The sequence below is a fragment of the Rana temporaria genome, chromosome 1 (assembly GCF_905171775.1).
Source record: "Rana temporaria chromosome 1, aRanTem1.1, whole genome shotgun sequence".
Taxonomy (NCBI): Eukaryota; Metazoa; Chordata; class Amphibia; order Anura; family Ranidae; genus Rana; species Rana temporaria.
Window position 1 is genome coordinate 75,353,471 of NC_053489.1, and position 17,257 is coordinate 75,370,727.

Sequence of the window (17,257 nt, forward strand, 5' to 3'; positions counted from 1 at the left end):
CCAGGGCTCGACAAAATCCGGTCGCAATTGCGTCAAGAAATCGTGACCTGGCGCCCACGCCCGCCGGTTTTTGAGGCCGCCTGTGATCTGACGCCATCTTGTGGTGGCCATTTGGCATTACAAGTAAAACAGTTCTAGCAGTTCTAATGTGTGTTTTCACTGCCATCTCCTTCCCTCCAATTAGAACCCCCAAACATTATATATACTTTTTTATTCTAACACCCTAGAGAATAAAATGGCGGTCATTGCAATACCTTCTGTCACACCGTATTTGCGCAGCAGTCTTACAAGCGCACTTTTTTTGGGAAAAAAATACACTTTTTTATCACAAAATAAGACAACCGTAAAGTTGGCCCAATATTTTTTTTTATATTGTGAAAGATAATGTTACGCTGAGTAAATTGATACCCAACATGTCATCCTTCAAAATTGCGTCCGCTCGTGGAATGGCGACAAACTTTTACCCTTTAAAATCTCCATAGGCGACGTTTAAAAAATTGTACAGGTTGCATGTTTTGAGTTACAGAGGAGGTCTAGGACTAGAATTTGTGCTCCCGCTCTAACGATCACGGCGATACCTCACATGTGTGGTTTGAATACCGTTTACGTAAGCGGGCGCTACTCACATATGTGTTCGCTTCGGCTCACGAGCTTGGCGGACGGAGTGCGTTTTCTGGCTCCTAACTTTTTTAATCTGGCTCCTAGATTCCAAGCAAATTTGTCAAACCCAATGGGGTTTATTGAAATCCTACAAAAGGTATGACTCCTTTTCACGGATTCTCTTAACCCTGCACCTATCCTGAGTTTAAAAGCTGGCGGTAGGACATGCAATAGGAAATGTCATTGCTGGAGGGACGAGACTAAAGCTTGGCCATACATGTTAAGGTTTCTCATGTTCAGCATTCTAAGCTGAATTACTTGGTATGCATGCTACAAGGTGTTTATTGGTGAATCAATAGTGCTTACTATTGTATCCGACAGCTTCTGCTCCCCTGGTTGGATGCAGGCGCTTTTTGGCTGAGAATATTTCTCACGACGACTTTGACAAAAATCGATTGACAAATTCATCAAGAATCAAAATGTGATGCCTGTATTTGCCAGCTTTAGGGCATAGATAGCCAGCATATGGGTTCAGAAGAAAAGGCAGTGTGCCCATATTCCCATTTTTTTGGAAGTGTACAGATCGCTTTCGATAGTGGAGTGCCACAGATTACATTAAAAAAAACTGCCACTGTAAGCTTGTCTGCATTTATTTTCCTACTAGATGGCCTTGGGTGTTCAAAAATGATAAAAAACATGTACTTGCCAGCTTTGGAAACCTATATTCATGCTGCAACTCCCCTCGCCCACTTTTTGTTGAGGGCTTCTTTTAAGTCCACCACCCTTTTAAACTTGTAAGGGTTTATTGAACATTTTATAACTTGAGATTTTTTGGGGATGGGGTAAATTGTTGGGTTTAGTTCCACTTTAACTTGAAAGACTTGAACTGTAACTATTCCTTTTTATTTTGTAGGTGCTCTAAACAAAGTCCGCGAGAGCAAGAAGCATGTGGAAGAGGGCAAGATGGAACTCCAGAAAGCGAGCGACATCCAAGAACGCTGTAACATTATCTCCTACGCCACCCTGGCAGAAATCCAGCACTTTCACAAAATCCGCGTGCGGGACTTTAAATCACAAATGCAGCATTTCCTACAGCAACAGATAACTTTCTTTCAAAAAGTGACGCTAACGTTGGAGGAGGCACTACAGAAATACGACGCAGCCTAGTGATCATTGCAGAGACTCTGAACTTTTCTCCCCATTTCGGGGAAGTTTAAATCCGGGGTTGTAGTCGCCCCCCCAACACAAGATAAAAAACCTGTTGCCAATAATTGGCGGTGGTACACGACTGGTCGTACATTTTATTTTTTAGTAAACTGTGATGCAGAAAACAACATTGGAACCATGATATAACCGTTCCGCATAGATCCAGCATAGCACATTTATATTTAAATTATATTATCTAAGCTTACACTACCATTGTACATGTTGTGGGGTATGAAGTATGCAGATTGCCTTACCATTTCTTGGGAGTATGAGTTCACGATGCATACTTTGATTGGACTAATTAACACACACAATGTCATCCGTTGCCTTTTTTTTATTACATTTTGGATTCAACAAATCCTCTGTTTACAGAACTTCTACTTGAGCAACTTTTCTTGTGCCTTTTTAAACATCCATCTTTTTTTTTTTTTCTAGCAATAAATTCATATTTTATCACAGGAGAATGATGCATCTGATGTAAAAAAAAAAAAAAAAAAATATATATATATATATATATATATATATATATATATATATATATATATATATACTGTAGTGTTAACTTATAATTTGTTTGATGGTAGACATACTCCTTGAATTGAGGAGGTCAGAAAGTCGCAGTGAAATTTCAGACTGTTGCTGGGTATCTTGGTTACATGATATGTACAAAGTTGTGCTTAACTCTCTACTAGTGAATTGTGGGAAGCACTAAGGGAGACCTTTTATTCATTTGTAATATTCTTAGTATAGGTGAGGATTAAAGTGAAGGGAAGCCATTTTCATCTTTCAGGTCTTTATCATGCTGAAGTGAACACTATCATACATTGCTTAAGAGAGATATGCAGAAAAGAATTACAGTGCCCCTTGAAATTTTCCACATTTTCTCATGTTGCAGCCAAAAACATAATTTTTTTTTTATTGGGATTTTATGTAATAGGCCAACACAAAGTGGCACATAATTGTGAAGTGGAAGGAAAATGATAAATGGTTTTCTATTTTTTTTTTTTTTTTTTTAATTTTTTAATATCTGTGGAGTGCATTTGTATTCATGCATTAGTTGGGGGTATCTGAGTAAAGGGGGCTGAATACAAATGCACGCCACACTTTTTCATATACAGGTACTCCTCACTTAACGACCAGGTCGTTAAACAAATTGGTTGTTAAATGAGGAGCCACAAGTAATCAATATTTTATGCATTCTTACTGTATTGTGAAAAACAATGTGTAAAAACTAAATCCAGCTCAATAACATTGTTTTAATGTGCAAAAGTACAGAACTCAAATGAAAAGTACCGTATAATATAATGATGAATAGCACGTCATTTGGGTGGGGTGAGCTGGTCGGTAAACAGGTAAATGAGGAGTATCTGTATTTATTTGTATTTGAAAACCATTTATCATTTTCCTTCCACTTCACCATTATGTGCCACTTTGTGTTGGTCTATCACATAAAATTCCAATAAAATACATTTACTTTTTTGGTTGTAACATGGAAAATGTCAAGGGGTATGAATACTTTTTCAAGGCGCTGTAGTTGCCTGGTAATGCTGATCCAGTAGCCCTGGTTTCCTTTGAGTCTCTGACCCATAACAAGCATGCAGATCAGGAGATGTGACTTCACTTGCTGCATTTTTAGGTCAGTAAGGCCCCTTTCACACTGGGGCATCCGCGGCTTCAGCGTTAAAGAGCCGCTATTTTTAGCAGAGCTTTACCATTGTATTTTGCGGTGGTATTTGGCTGCTAGGGGGGCGCTTTTAACCCCCGCTAGCAGCCGAAAAAGGGTTAAAACCACCCGCAAAGCGCTTCTGCAGCATCGCTTTGACGGCGGTATAGCCGCTGTGCCTGTTGATTTCAATGGGTATGCAACACCGCTCTTTCACCACTCCAAAGATGCTGCTAGCAGAGCTTTTTTTTACCGTCCTGCTAGCGCACCGCTCCAGTGTGAAAGCCCTCGGGGCTTTCACACTGGAGAAACAGGGCACTTTGCAGGCGCTGTTTTTAGCATTGTAGCACCTGCAAAGCGCCCCAGTGTGAGATGGGTCTAATGGCAGCCTCCAGTTTTCCCCACAACATAGATTTCCTTGAAACATTAAATGGGGCCGTTTGAATATACAGTTGCCCCCGGGGCACTGTATAATTAGATGCACATGTATGTAAAGCTTTAAAGCGGTATTAAACGCAAAAAAAAAAATTTTTATCTGTTGTATCTGAGGCTTTTCTCCCCTCTGTTTTTACTTGGTGATCTAGCCAGTAACACACCTCCTGTATTAGTGCCTCCACTCTGGATGAAGATGCACAGGGGTCACCTTTGGACATCGGCATTGTCAGTACGGGGAAGAGGAGTGTTTAAATGTAACAGATTTAAATACATTCCAAATTGAACCCAAACTCTGGCTAATACTTTATAAGCAGTTACAGTAAACAGATTTTTTATTTTTCCTTTTGGAATAATGGTTTTACATAAATAACAGCTGATTGTTGCAAGCACCCCTGCTAGTGTTACACGGCTTGTCTCATCCATGTAACTCAGGCATGTCCACAGTCAGGCCCGCGGGCCAAATGCGGCCCACGTTCCAGTTTAGTACGGCCCCCTGGTGATTTGGATATATATATCTTTTGTGGCCCCCATGGGGCGCTGCCTCACAGGGGACAGGGAGGGCGCCTTCAGATCACATATAGGAGAATCTCCTGTTTACTCGGCGGCATATGTAATAGGAAGTCCAGTCTCCTGGGCTGCCATTGGACGACTGTTTTGTCTGTCATAGGAGGCGGGACTTCGTACTAAAGAGGCCGTCGAGTAAACAGGAGATTCTCCTGTATGTAATCTGTTGCCGCTCATCCAGCCCCCCTCCCTGTCCCATCCGAGGCTGCAGATGGCATTCGATCAGGCTGCACTGATGGCAATGGTGAGGCTGCAGATGGACACTGATTAGGCTGCATTGATGGGCACTGACCCTTATTTTGCTTAACCGTTCTAGAAAAAAATGTATTTTTTTTCCCTGAAACTTCCATCTTAAAGTGAAGGTGTGTGTTATACGCCGATAAATACGGAATACCCAAATAACACTCAGAGCCCATTCACACCTAGGCGTTTTGTCGCCTGTAGTGTGATGCCCGCTGCCGCCCCGACACGCCAGAGGGATGATGTAACATTGCCCTCTATGGAGATGGTTCACATCTCCACGCCGAACGCCTGCCGCCTGTCGCCTGAAAAAAAGTCCCGGACCTTTTTTCCAGGCGTCGTTCGGCATAGGAGATGTGAACCATCTCCATAGAGGGGGTGAAGGCTGCATTCACAATCGCGGCGTTTTGTCGCCGCAAATCGCGGTACAAAACGCCGCAATTCGCGGGACAAAACGCCGAGGTGTGAATGCAGCCTCAAGATCATCTTTTCACCACACACAGCCACAAAGGCAAGAGAATTTTTGTTTGGTATTGTTGGTATTAGTGCTCGGACGAACACACTTAAACCAAATTTTAATGGTTCAAAGAATGTCCGGCAAAATGGTCGACCCCCACGCATATTCACTACATCAAATCTGGCCCTATTTGAAAAACGTTTGGACACCTCTGCTATAACTGATGTGTTCTGCTGAAGAGCTTGTTCTTTTGAAAAACAGATTTACTGGCTGGATCACCAGATGAAAGTAGAAAAAATACTAAAAAAAGAAAACAAATTCAGCCATTACATCTAAGAATTGGGGCTTCATGCACAGATGTCTATTAGGCTGTAATGTAATAAATGCCCTTTATTACCATTTTAAAATAGTAGTAAACTCTTTTAGAAAAGAAAAAGTTTAATTCTGCAAGGCAATAATATACTAGTTTGCATCCCATGCTAGCACATTATGAAAGACTTACCTTAACCACTTAAGGACCGCCTCCTGCACATATACGTCGGCAGAATGGCACGGCTGGGTATAGGCACGTACAGGTACGTCCCCTTTAAGTGCCCAGCTGTGGGTGGCGCGCGCCCGCGACCGGGTCCGAAGCTCCATGGCCGCGGGACTCGTGGACCCGATCGCCGCTGGAGTCCCGCGATTGGTCACAGGAGCAGAAGAGCGGGGAGAGGTGTGTGTAAATACACCTTCCCCATTCTTCACAGTGGCAGTGTCACTGATCGTCTGTTCCCTGATATAGGGAAAGATGATCAATGACGTCACAAGTCCAGCCCTGCCCCCCTACAGTTAAAAACACTTATGAGGTCACACATAACCCCTACAGCGCCCCTTAGTGGTTAACTCCTAAACTGCAATTGTCATTTTCTCAGTAATCAATGCATTTTTATAGCACTTTTTGCTGTGAAAATGACAGTGGTCCCAAAAATTTGTCAAAATTGTCCGATGTGTCCGGCCATTTTGTCGCAGTCACAAAAAAAATCGCTGATCGCCGCCATTACTAGTAAAAAAAAATGATCAATAAAAATGCGATAAAACTATCCCCTATTTTGTAAACGCTATAAATTTTGCGCAAAGCAATCGTTAAACGCTTATTGCGGGTTTTTTTTACCAAAAATAGGTAGAAGAATACGTATCGGCCTAAACTTTTTTTTATATCTTTTTTGGGGACATTTATTATAGCAAAAAGTAAAAAATATTGAATTTTTTTAAAAAATGTCGCTCTATTTTTGTTTATAGCGCAAAAAATATAAACCGCAGAGGTGATCAAATACCACCAAAAGAAAGCTCTATTTGTGCGAAAAAAGGACGACAATTTTGTTTGGGAGCCACGTCGCACGACCGCGCAATCGTCAGTTAAAGCGACGCAGTGCCAAATCGCAAAAAGGGGCAAGGTCCTTTAGCTGCATAATGGTCCGGGTCTTAAGTGGTTAAAACAAAGCCCTCCAGAAGCGTGCTTTCACCGATGCAGAGGCTTCCATCTTCACCCGGTCTTCCTTCTGGGACTCTGGCCGTGGCACACAGCTCCGACTGCTCCTCTCTAGAATATCTCCTAAATGGTACACACTTAGGAGATATTCATTTTACCTACAGATAAGCTTTATTATAGGCTTACCCGTAGGTAAAAATAAAAAACAAGAGTTTACTACCACTTTAAACCACAAATACATTTTTAGTTTAAATCTGATAACTACGTTCCAAGTACATCAAAGCAAATGGTGTGCAAAATCTCACAAATTGTATTCTTTAACCACTTAACCCCCGGACCATATTGCTGCCCAAAGACCAGAGTACTTTTTGCGATTCGGCACTGTGTCGCTTTAACAGACAATTGCGCGGTCGTGCGACCTGGCTCCCAAACAAAATTGGCGTCCTTTTTTTCCCACAAATAGAGCTTTCTTTTGGTGGTATTTGATCACCTCTGCGTTTTTTATTTTTTGCGCTATAAACAAAAATAGAGCGACAATTTTGAAAAAAATGAATATTTTTTACTTTTTGCTGTAATAAATATCCCCCAAAAATATCTAAAAAAAACATTTTTTTTCCTCAGTTTAGGCCGATACGTATTCTTCTATATATTTTTCGTTAAAAAAAATCGCAATAAGCGTTTATTGATTGGTTTGCGCAAAAGTTATAGCGTTTACAAAATAGGGGGTATTTTTATGTCATTTTTATTAATATATTTTTTTTACTAGTAATGGCGGCGATCAACGATTTTTTTTCGGTATTGCGACATTATGGCGGATACTTCGGACACTTTTGACACATTTTTGGGACCATTGGCATTTTTATAGCGATCAGTGCTATAAAAATGCATTGGATTACTATAAAAATGCCACTGGCAGTGAAGGGGTTAACACTAGGGGGCGGGGAAGGGGTTAAGTATGTCCTTGTGTGTTCTTACTGTGGGGGGGTGGCCTCACTAGGGGAAATCACTGATCCTCTGTTCATACATTGTATGAACAGAAGATCAGCATTTCCCCCGCTGACAGGACTGGGAGCTGTGTGTTTACACACACAGCTCCCGGTCCCCGCTCTGTACCGAGCGATCGCGTGTGCCCGGCGGCGATCGCGCCCGCTGGGAACACGCACGGGAGTCGGGGGCGAGCGGGGGGCGCGCGCCCCTAGTGGCGGCTGAGAGAGAGGACGTTATACTACGTGCTCTCGCCCAGCCGAGCCGACGTAGAACGGCGGTGCGCGGTCGGCTAGTGGTTAAAAAGTAGCCACAGCCTTGGTAAACAAAGCAGGCCGCATGCTGCAGAGAAGGACCCTTGCATTGTTTGTGGAAGCAGAGGTCTCACATGCCCCCTGCCCAGTTAGACCGAAGGCTTCGGAACCAACAAACTCACACTCCCTGCTGATTAGAGAGCAGGAGATGTGTCGGACCTCTGCAGAGTGACCACAGAAATGGTCCTTCTCTGCAGCATGCTGTTATGAGGAAGGCTTTTCTTCTGAAGCAGTGGATGATTTCTAAAGAAACCCAACTGTAAGACTACAGGCCTTTTATGTTGCCTGCGCATACAGTGGATATAAAAAGTCTACACACCCCTGGTAAAATGTCAGGTTTCTGTGATGTAAAAAAAAAAAGAGACAAAGCTAAATCATTTCAGAACTTTTTCCACCTTTAGCTCTGGTTCACTTTGATGCTACTTTGTAATTGTGCTACTTCACTTGAGTAGCGTGATTTCAGCTGCTACTTGATAGACATCGGTGTGGCTTCTAGCACAGATGTCTATTGAAGTCGCACCTGAAATCAGCAAAAGTAGTGCAGGAACTACTGTTGCAAATCGGTGAGGCACTGCAAAATCAGTGTCGCACCGATCGGAACAGTGCCATTGCCTCCAATAGGCTGCGACTTGTCATGTGATTTGATCTCCCAAATCTCATGACAAATTGCTCCAATGTGAACCTAGGCTTATTGTGACCTATAAACAACTCAATTGAACAAAAAACAGAATTTTTTTAGGTGGAGGGAACTAAAAAACCTAAATAATACGGTTGTATACGTGTGCACACCCTTAAACTAATACTTTGTTGACACATCTTTTGATTTTATTACAGCACTCAGTCTTTGTGGGTATGAGTCTATCAGCATGGCACATCTTGAATTGGCAATATTGGCCCACTCTTCTTTGCAAAAACACTCTAAATCTGTCATTGCGAGAGCATCTCCTGTGCACAGCCCTCTTCAGATCACCCCACAGATTTTCAATTGGATTCAGGTCTGGGCTCTGGCTGGGCCATTCCAAACCGTTATGCCTAGTACACACGATTGGTTTTCCCGGCGGTCAAAAAAACGCCGGGAAACCGCCAAGAACCTGCTTGGTTGCTTTTCCCTGTGTACACACGGCCGGTTTTCCCGACAGGAAAACTGCCATGACAGCTTTGGTTGGGAAAACCGGCCGTGTGTATGCTCCACTGCCCATAGGAGCGAGCAAAAAAACGCTGAGAATCGTGGCAGGAAAAAAGAAGTCCTCATTTTTTTTGCTCGCAGTCTTCCTGTCTGGAAAACTGCTATGGAGCATACACGGCTGGTTTTCCCGACCCAAAAGCGAACATGGCAGTTTTCCCGATGGGAAAACCGGTCGTGTGTACGAGGCATTAGTCTTCTTCGGGTGAAGCCATTCCTTTGTTGAATTGGATTTATGCTTTGGGTCATTGTCATGCTGAAAGATGAAGTTCCTCTTCATGTTCAGCTTTCTAGCAGAAGCCTGAAGGTTTTGTGCCAATATTGACTGGTATTTGGAACTGTTCATAATTCCCTCTACCTTGACTAAGGCCCCTGTTCCTCTGAAGAAAAACATCCCCCAAAGCTGCCACAACCATGCTTCACTGTGAGGGTATGGTGTTCTTTTGGTGAAGCGCAGTGTTGTTTTTGCGGCAAACATATCTTTTGGAATTATGACCAAAAAAGTTCAACCTTGGTTTTATCAAACCATAACACATTGGGGATAATAGGGATGTTGGTGCTATAAGATATTTGTCCAATGGTATACTGATGACTGCCTATATAACACATTGGGGTTGATTTATTAAAGGCAAATCCACTCTGCACTACAAGTGCACTTGGAAGTGCAGTCTCTGTAGATCTGAGGGGTAGATCTGAAATGAGGGCAATCTCTGCTGATTTTATCATCCAATCATGTGTAAGCTAAAATGCTGTTTTTTTTTTATTTTCCTTGCATGTCTCCCTCAGATCTACAGCAACTGCACTCCTACGTGAATTTGCCTTTAGTAAATAACCCCCATTGTCACACATGATTTGGGAGACTTCAGATGTGTTTTTGCAAAATTTATTCGGGCTTAGATGTTTTTCTTTGTAAGAAAAGGCTTCCATCTTGCCACTCTACCCCATAGCCCAGACATATGAAGAATACGGGAGATTATTGTCACATGTACTGCACAGTCAATACTTGCCAGATATTCCTGCAGATTATTTAATGTTGCTGTAGGCCTCTTGGCAGCCTCCCTGACCAGTTTTCTTCTTGTTTCATTTTTTGGAGGAATGTCCAGTTCTTGGTAATGTCACTGTTGTGCCATATTTTCTCCACTTGATGACTGTCTTCACTGTGTTCCATGGTATATCTAATGACTTGGAAATTCTTTTGTACCCTTTTCCTGACTGATACCTTTTAACAATGAGATCCCTCTGATGCCTTGAAAGCTCTCTGCGGACCATGGATTTTGCTGCAGGATGTGACTAAGAAAATGTCAGGAAAGACCTACTAGAACGGCTGAACTTTATTTGAGGTTTATCAGAGGCACTTTACATGATGGCAGGTTTGTACTGACTCCTATTTAACATGAGTTTGAATGTGATTGCTTAATTCTGAACATCCCCAGTTATAAAGGGTGTGCACACTTATGCAACCACGTTATTTTTGTTTTTTATTTTTACTTAAGATTTCAGTTTGTTTTTCAATTGAGTTTATAGGTCACATTAAAGGTGGAAAAAGTTCTGAAATTATTTATCTTTTGTCTCATTTTTTTTTTTTTACATCACAGAAACCTGACATTTTAACTGGGGTGTGTAGACTTTTTTTTATATCCACTGTATAATCTTATGGGCAGATTGTTGAAATGAATGGTCCGGGAACAGGATCTCTTCATGCCCTGCTCGTCTGACTGCTCACATTTTGTAGGTACTATGTACAGAGGTTGCTAATCAGTAAAACAAAGTACGGTATGTGTAACATGGTACCAAGCAGTGTCATTGCTTCCTATAATATAAAGTTTCTAATTTCTTCTTTTACTTTGCGACTATGCAAATCAGCCTCTTCCTGTGCCTTCTCAAGTGACATCCTTGCACGTTTTTTCTTTCTTTTTCCATTGCCCATTGTCATACCCTCCACACTCCTCTTCTACATATACTGCCCACTAACATGCCCTCCACACTCAACTGCACATACTGCCCACCCCTCACGCTCCTTTTACGCCTGGCCTGAACTTATTGCCTGTTGTCGGCACTCCTCTCCTGCACATGTCATATCCGCAGCACTCCTTTTTTAAACATACTGCCCACTGTCATACCCTCAATGCTCCTTTCCTGAACATACTGCTCTCTATCATACCCTCAGCACTCCTCTCCTGAACATACTGCCTGCTGTGATTCCAACTCCCTTCCTGCACAGCTGACACACTCCTCATCTGCACATGTTGTGCCCCTGTCATGCCCTCCGCAGTCCTTTCCCGTGCATGCTTCCCTCCTGTCTGCACCCATCTCTTGCACTTGCTGCCCCCCTCATCCCCTTTGCTCTCCTCTTCTGCCCCCAGTCATCCCCTCTGCTCCGGCACATACTGCCCCTGGTCATCCCCTCTGCACGCCTTTCCTGCACATACTGCCCCTGGTCATCCGCTCTGCACGCCTTTCCTGCACATACTGCCCCCGGTCATCCCCTCTGCACGCCTTTCCTGCACATACTGCCCCCGGTCATCCCCTCTGCACGCCTTTCCTGCACATACTGCCCCCGGTCATCCCCTCTGCACGCCTTTCCTGCACATACTGCCCCCGGTCATCCCCTCTGCACGCCTTTCCTGCACATACTGCCCCCGGTCATCCCCTCTGCACATACTGCTTTTCAAATTTACTGAATAGTTGAAGTGTATTCATGATTTATTGTGTGAAGATCCTCAAGTCCTTCAAATTTATATCAGCCTCTTTCTCTCAAGAATCGGCTTCAAGAAAAACCCTTTTTATGTGATGAGCAAACTAAGGAACATATTGACGCACAACATTCAGTGGATCTTTTTGATTTGTATATCTGAAACCTAGTAGAGAGGCTGTAGGTTCTCCTGTATGGCTTGGGCTGTGTTTGTCCTCTCACTCCCCCCCAGTTGTTTGGTAGATATTGCACAGGATGTGTTTTCTTCACATCTTCCAGTTTATTGGAGTGTCATTTTCCCCACAGGAGAGGAAAAACGGGGGCGGTGGGTTTATGTAGATGTGCCAAGTCAGGAATGATGTCATTGACTGTTCACACAAAACTGAGAAAATTTGATTTACTAAGTTCTCTGTTTAATCACAAAGTAATGTAACGTTAGACCTTCGTGGTAAAATGTCCAGCCTCCTCTTCAGTGTATTCCCCAATACTTGTCTGCACACTATTTGTGTCTACATTGTCCATATACCATGGTCTTCATCCATCCAGTCCTGGTTTATTTACTTCATACATTGGCTGGCTTAAAGTGACACTAAACTCTGGTTTAGAAAGAAAACCTATTCGAGCATGTATTCTTGACTCAAAAAAGTCCCTTCCATTGGTCTGTCTTCTCCAACTTCCTTTGTTTTAGTTGCTGTGATACATCTTTCTTTTGATGTGGATGGAGTAATCGCTCCTGCTGAGCTATTGTATTCTGACAGCTGGGAGACTTTGCCGTCATCAAAATACACTGATCAGCATTGCCGGCTATAGCCTGCGGCGCTGATGAGCGGGTAATATTAGTCAGGGAGGTTGTACAGAAGTCAATTGGCTGGTCCACACAGGCGGACTCTGTCGCTACGGTCTCTCCGCTGAGCCGGCAGATGACAAGTCCCTCTCCGCTCACTTAACGGGGAGGGGCTTGTGCAGCGCCGCTGTCTCCTACGAGGAGATCTGATGAGAACGGACAGCATATCCATTTTTTCATCAGATCTCATTCGATCGGCCATGGACGGATGGGGACGTATTGCCATCCGTCCGATTTTGGCGGTTCGGATGTCAGCTGGCATGTCTCCGCTGACATCCGACGCTTCATAGGATTGCATGGAGCGGCCATTCAGGTCCGCCGTTAAAACTGACAGGCGGACCTGAACGGTCCAATCGTGTGAAAGGGGCCTAAGTCTGACCATGTACTATACAATCGGTTTGTACAATCAACTTTAGATCTACCACCAACCATGAAGTACAAAGAGCTTGCTGTATTTGCTACATATTGAGTGGATTATTTGAATTTGTTCTCAATTTGCATAGTTTTGGTAAATCTAAAGGAGAATGTACAACCGGGTTGTATAGTGTATGACCAGCTTTACAGCACATTAAAGAGAAACAGCCTTAATTTAAAAAAACATTGCAAATGGGAAGTATTTTTGTTGCAGAAAACCTTTTTGTTTAATTATGGATAGAGTGGGGAAGACTTGGACCCTCTGTCAAGTTGTATTGGTGTCTGTGTCGCCATTGTGGAGATTCACCCTGTATTTGTTCTGACAACCATTGCCCCCCAAAAAAAGAGTGGATGGAAATCCAAAATTTTAGAATTGTACCTAAAACAAAAGCTAAGTGGAAATAATTCTGGGGACAGTGGTCTAAGAGGAGAATTTCTCTCACTTTGGGCAAATTTTCCTTCTATTCTTGTCCCAAAGACACAATGAGAAATTAGAGTAAATTTCCCAACGTTACACAGAAAGAAAAATAACTGGCAGAGGTTTAAGCCCTGCTCTATCCAAAAAAAAAATTCAGGTGTGCGAGACAGTAAAGTGTATGCATCGGGTGTGTGTTGGAAAAGCTTACCTTGATCACAAGCAAGGGTTTCCAGATTACCCGCATATGGTGGACCAGCAGTGGGCAGGAGGGGCTGCTGGCTCAGGCACAATGGTTTATTGCAGGAATGGGAGTGCCCTGTGCCGAAATCCTTCTGTTACAAGCTTGTCAGGAGGAATAACAGCGGAATCACATTCTCCTGTCACTCCTCTGGGAGTGGATTTGGCAACATCCAAATTGTAATGGTTTGACAACTGGGTCAGAGCAACTCCAAAACTGCAGCTCTTGTGTGAGATGTTCCCGGTCTACAGTGGTCCAAGAAAGCAAAACTGGCAAACCAGGTCATGGGCGGCCAAGGCTGGTTGATGCACGTGGGGAGAAAAGGCTGGCCCGTGTTGTCCAATCCAACGGAATAGCTACTGTAGCTCAAATTGCTGAAAAGTTGAAGTGTAACTATACAAAACTAAAAAAATAAAAAGCTTTTCATTTAGAGTGTTTTATATTGCTGTCTGTGCCCCCGTTAGAGCCGGTTCACACACAGGCAGCACGACTTTGGGGGCAACTCGGCAAGGCGACTTGAGAGGCAACTTGCAAAATGACTTCTGTATTGAAGTCAATGCAAGTCGCCCCCAAAGTCGTACAAGAACCTTTTTCTAAGTTGGAGCGACTTGCGTCGCTCCTATTAGAACGGTTCCATTTACTACTGCAGACCACGACTTGTCAGGCGGCTGAGTCGCCTAACAGGTCGCCCCTGTGTGAACCGGCTCTTGGTGAGATTCACCCTCTTTATTTGTCCTGTTTACAGTTATCATCAAAAGTGAAAGTTAAAAAAAAATCACAGATTTTGTGTTGGTACCCGAACTGTTAGACCCCTTTCACACTGCAGCAGTGCTAAAGCGTCGGTCGTTTTTTGTGGTGCTTTTTGGACGCTGGCGGGATGGATTTTTTAAAGGGGTGGTTCCCCTAAAAATAAACTTTTGACATCGCATTTAGCAAATAAATTACAATTAGAATCGACTTGTTTTATTTAAAAAATACCTCCGTACGTATCGTTTCCTATATTTGGTCCCACCGCCACTTCCGGGTACGATGCAGGCGGTGGGCGTTCCTAATTGATGGACAGGCATCCGACCGACGCATCCATCGCGTCACGAGATGCCGAAAAAAGCCGAACGTTGGTGCGCATGCGCCGTATAGAGCCGCACCGACGTTCGGCTTTTTTCGGCATCTCGTGACGCGATGGATGCGTCGGTCGGATGCCTGTCCATCAATTAGGAACGCCCACCGCCTACATCGTACCCGGAAGTGGCGGTGGGACCGAATATAGGAAACGATACGTACGGAGGTATTTTTTAAATAAAACAAGCCGATTCTAATTGTAATTAATTTGCTAAATGCGATGTCAAAAGTTTATTTTTAGGGGAACCACCCCTTTAAGGTCTCATGACAACGTCGCCTTAAAAAAAAAAAGGAAAAAAGTCCAGTGTTGCTGCTTTGCCCATTCATTTCAATGGGAAAGGGCATTTTTTTTTTTTTTAACGTCCCACAATGAATGGGAGGCGGTTTTCAGGCACTTTTTAGGGGCTATTTCTAGCTGTAAAATGCCCGAAATCTGCCTCAGTGTGAAAGGGGTCTAATAGAGGGGAAAACTTCCAATGGGGACACTAGCTCTGGTGAGACCCTGGGATTTCCTCACTTTGGAAGGTTTTCCTCTTGCTTCCTGTTTTGGCTATGGGACAGGAAGAGAAGGGATATCCCTTCTATGGGACACATGGCAAAAAAATAAGAGGGATTATAACCCTACCTTATTCTAACCAAACTGGGGAAAAAAAGTTCTACCATTAGTTGCACTTTAACGCTTGTTCTGATAGAAAGGTGTCAGAACATACAGTTCATCAATTTGATGAGTATGGGACTGAGTAGCAGCAGATTAATCAGGATGTCCATGCTGACTCGTGTCCTCAGCCAAAACGTGCCTACAGGGGCTAAATGGGAGGAAAGACATTTTGGACAGCCGCACTCCAATAAAAGGTAAAAAGGTGGTGCCTTTTTATTCTGGTAAAAAATACTACAAAAGCAAAAAAAACAGCAAACAGTGGGGTAATAGAGCTAACTAGTTTCACATTGATAACCAATGCTTAGTCATAGCTTACAGGGGCGGACTGACCATTCGGGCACTCAGGCACTGACCGAGGGCCCCATCAGGGTTGCCAGCCTCAGTAAAACCAGGGACAGTATGTCAAAAATCTGTGTTTTTAAAAAAAATCCCAAGATTATAGCTGCCCCGCCTCTCCAGTACCTTTTCAGTGTGTGTATGTGTATTCTGTGTGTATTTATACTGTGTGTGTGTACTATGTGGCCCCATAATCTCCTATTGCCTGGGGGCCCCATGAGTTGTCAGTCTGTCCCTGGTTACGTTAATACAAGTTGGTTATAATTTACATTGGTCCAAGATGGGCATTTTTTTGCTGTTAACGTGCATTTGAAACACATGTCAACAGACTCCCATGAACTTTATTAGAGTATCATAGATGACTGTTCAAGTGCTACTTTTGTCCTTGACATTCATTTCTTCCAATGTAGCAGATCCTATATTTGTGCATTTGGACTGCAGGCAAAGCAAGTCAGACACAGCTTTATCTTGTCAAGTGCTATATTTACATTTGCATGCGCTTGAGCGGCAAAGGCTGTGTTTGACATAGACATTTGACATAGACCCACTCTAACCCCTACAATTTGCAGGGCCCTTATTGCCTCATAAAATCAAAAAAAGCAAAGAGTAGACATAAAGTTGATCTCTTCTGGCATATACAATGATCAGACAGAACATTATGATCACCCACCATAACCCCTCAAAGCATGGAATCCACTAGACCTCTGAAGGTATGCAGTAGTATCTGGCACCAAACTAGTAGCAGATCCTCTATGTCCTGTCAGTTGCAGGGCGGGGCCTCCATGGATCAGACTTGTTTTTCCAGCACAACCCATGGCTGTTCGACTGAGATCTGGAGAAGTTGGAGGCTAAATCAACACCTTAAATTCCTTGTGTTCCTCAAGCCATTCTTGAATTTATCAGATCAGGCTACTTCTTCCATTGCTCCCTGGTCCAGTTCTGATGCCCATTGTAGGCACGCAGGGGCGGACTGACAACTCATGGGGCCCCCAGGCATTAGGAGATTATTGGGCCCCCATGCAATAGATTATGGGGCCACACAATATACACACACAGTAGACACACACAGTATACATACACACAGAATACACATACACACACTGAAAAGGTACTGGAGAGGCGGGGCAGCTATAATTTGGGGATTTTAAAAAAAAAAACAGATTTTTACATACTGTCCCTGGTTTTACTGAGGCTGGCAACCCTGATGGGGCCCCTAGTCGCATTGGGGCGCTCTGGTAGTGCTCGAATGGTGAGTCCGCCCCCTGAATGTAACTATGAATATACCATATCTGTGGGATCCCTCTGCAAGCTGAAAATCACTGTAGTAGGCAGTGCCATTAGAGAGATCTCCACCAGCTTACAGGTCCTATGCTGGGTGGTTGCACTTCTGCTTACTGAACACAGGAGGTTGTTTGCTTGGAATG

General features: G+C 43.5%; 1 protein-coding gene across 1 annotated transcript in view; it reads left to right on the top strand.

Moving 5' to 3' along the window:
• SNX18 (sorting nexin 18) overlaps nucleotides 1–2,264 on the top strand; it is a 62,737-nt gene extending 60,473 nt beyond the window's left edge. The window contains exon 2 of the mRNA XM_040339355.1: nucleotides 1,514–2,264. Within this exon, the coding sequence (XP_040195289.1) occupies nucleotides 1,514–1,767 (254 nt within the window). The 3' untranslated portion in view covers nucleotides 1,768–2,264. The remainder of the gene's footprint in view (nucleotides 1–1,513) is intronic.
• The last annotated feature ends 14,993 nt before the right edge of the window (nucleotides 2,265–17,257 follow it).